Here is a 2,500-nt window from a genome sequence, read left to right as displayed (position 1 = left end):
GCCGGAACTTGTCCTTACTTAAACTCCCTAAAGGTGATGTTACACGAGCCGATTGTCAAAGCCGATTTTTAATCCATGTTACACGAGACAACTTTTTGCGTAACTTTGTTGCAGTAACGGTATGTTACACGACACGATTCTTAACGCAACATTACTCGCAACATTTGAACCCAGGCTCCTCTCGACAAATATGGCGGACACTGTTGACGTCACTGTCGACGTGACTTATTTTGGTTCTCCGTGGAGCATTCTGGGACGATGTTGCGTTAAAAGTCGACGGCGGGGATGTTACACGCACCAACTCCAACAAACTTTGGGCAATAATGTTGCAGGTTTTTGAAAGCGATTCAAAAACATGCGACATATTGAGGCAACGAGATGTTGCGTTAAAAATTGTCCTGTGCGCCATGTTACACGACACAAGTTTTAACGTAAAAATGTTGCCTTAAAAACCGGCTCGTGTAACATCACCTTAATGCTGAATTGGACACGACGCAACACTGTACCCTCTTCAGAAATTCCAACCATTTGTGGCTCTCCTGGCTCTCCTGGGACCACAATCGGTTGACCGGCCGTCTTCAGCTGGTCCAACAGCCTTTGATTTTCTTCTCTTAATTCCCGAATCAGCTTCTCCGTCGGACTCTCATTGACGACGGCTTTAGTTTTGATGGATTTGGCTCGGTCAGCTAGAAACAAGTGCAAAAGCATCATCAACTATTTGGGTAAACAAAATCAACATTGACGTCAAATGTTTTGGATAAAACACCTTAAGCAAAAGGTCCATATCTTCAATGGTTTCATCCAGCGTCTACGAATGATACCATGGGCTTCCATTCTTTGAAATTGTCGATTTTTGACTCGTCGGGCAGAATAAAGTGATCCAGGCTTTAAACTTAAGACTAAACCGCAAGGTAATTTCCAAAGTTACGAAATACCTCACCAGTTTTCCATCCACTCAAACGAACATAGCCTCAAATGTGTTTCGTTCCTTACATAAAGTTCCTCAACTAAAGTAAACGCATTTTCCCATTTTCTCCTTGAATTGTCGTTTTTTTCCATGGGCTAAAAAATCAGAAGTCACTTGAGCTACCACCAAACTGCAAACTCAAAAGCAGAGTCTATTTATGAAATGACAACTCAGAATGTTTTTACACTGCAATTCTTTCAAATATAGAATCCAAAGCAATTTGTGATGTCATGTCAGAATTGGAGTGTCTTCGGTCATGAAGTTTAAATACAAGTTCAGCCAAGATTGGCGAACCATTAATAATAAAAGCGACATATCGCAATGAAAAAGACAAGGTTATATGAAAAAAAACGTCCGGAAATGAATGAAGCCTGTCTTTTTAAACTATTCTCAGACTTAATTTCGAGCTTATTAGCATTTACTGCAATTTGCAAACAAGCAGAAGTTTCTGCCGAAAGCTGGCAGTCAAATTGAAAATTGTTCTATGTACTATTGTTTCACAGAGCCATTTAATTTCAATTGTTTTACGAAATTGACGATGAACAGTTGTCTACTGAACCAAGCTTGTCTTTTAAACAAGGCTAGAAGCTACATCAGGCAAAGAACGACGCATATAGACTAGCACCTGCAAAATAAGGTACCATGCAAATAACACTATCGTCTTACCAAACCGCAGGGTGGACAGTGTCTCCTCAAAGTTTATGTCAGCAGGACTCAGAGCAGCAATCTGTTACGAAGGAAATTCAGTTAAAACAGTACTGAATTTGTTTTCCTTTCAATCGTTCGGACAAGATGAAATTCAAAACTAGAGACTACAACGATGAAACCAGGACCTTGAGTTTGCTATGAACAAATCGGTTTGCCTCAAAACACCTGGCATAAGCCGAACATAATTGATGACAATTGATGACAATTGTCACGAGAAGACAGCAAACCAAGCCTCTTGGGGCAAGAAACACAAGTGCTGTGATTGGGTAGAATAGTGTTAGGATAGTCGTCCGGCACTCATGTCCAGAAATCCACCTAATTCGTGTTAGCCTGATTCTCAGACGGTCCAGGACGCTCGTGTTACGCACTCTTCTCCCGAGTGCGTGACACGAGCGACCTGGACCGTCTGAGAATCAACAGACTTAACTATCAGAGTGCAAAGTGAAGTGCTAGTATTCTACCATATGAACCATGTGAGCGTTAGCCCTACTAATGGAAACGGGCCCACGAAAGGACAGAGAAAAACTCTGACCAGGGTGAGAATTGAACCCACGACCTTCGGGTTAGATCACCGCTACTCTACCGACTGAGCTACAAGGTCAGACGGGAGCAGGTCGTGGGAATTTAAGAGAATCAGGCTACCTAATTCGATGCACACACAATTTGACATCCAATACGAAGTGTCCCTTTAAGTCTACGCCTTTGCTACCTATATCCTACAATAAAGTAAGGATAAAGGTTAGAGTTACTTTTAGCTTAGGGTAAATGCAGTTGTTTATCCTTACTTGAGGAGAAGCATTTCGGGGAAACTTTGTGACATTAATA

The 2,500-nt window shown here is 41.6% G+C and overlaps 1 protein-coding gene across 1 annotated transcript in view; it reads right to left on the bottom strand.

Moving 5' to 3' along the window:
- LOC138021760 (kinesin-like protein KIF28) overlaps window positions 1-2,500 on the bottom strand; it is a 40,410-nt gene that overhangs the window by 22,071 nt on the left and 15,839 nt on the right. The window contains exons 12-13 of the mRNA XM_068868795.1: window positions 1,634-1,694; window positions 507-686 (exon numbers count right to left, since the gene is read on the bottom strand). Of these exons, the coding sequence (XP_068724896.1) occupies window positions 507-686; window positions 1,634-1,694 (241 nt within the window). The remainder of the gene's footprint in view (window positions 1-506; window positions 687-1,633; window positions 1,695-2,500) is intronic.

The sequence above is a fragment of the Montipora capricornis genome, chromosome 1 (assembly GCF_036669925.1).
Source record: "Montipora capricornis isolate CH-2021 chromosome 1, ASM3666992v2, whole genome shotgun sequence".
NCBI classification, from domain to species: domain Eukaryota; kingdom Metazoa; phylum Cnidaria; class Anthozoa; order Scleractinia; family Acroporidae; genus Montipora; species Montipora capricornis.
The sequence above is the reverse complement of the archived record's forward strand: the minus strand, read 5'-3'. Positions and strand labels throughout refer to the sequence as shown.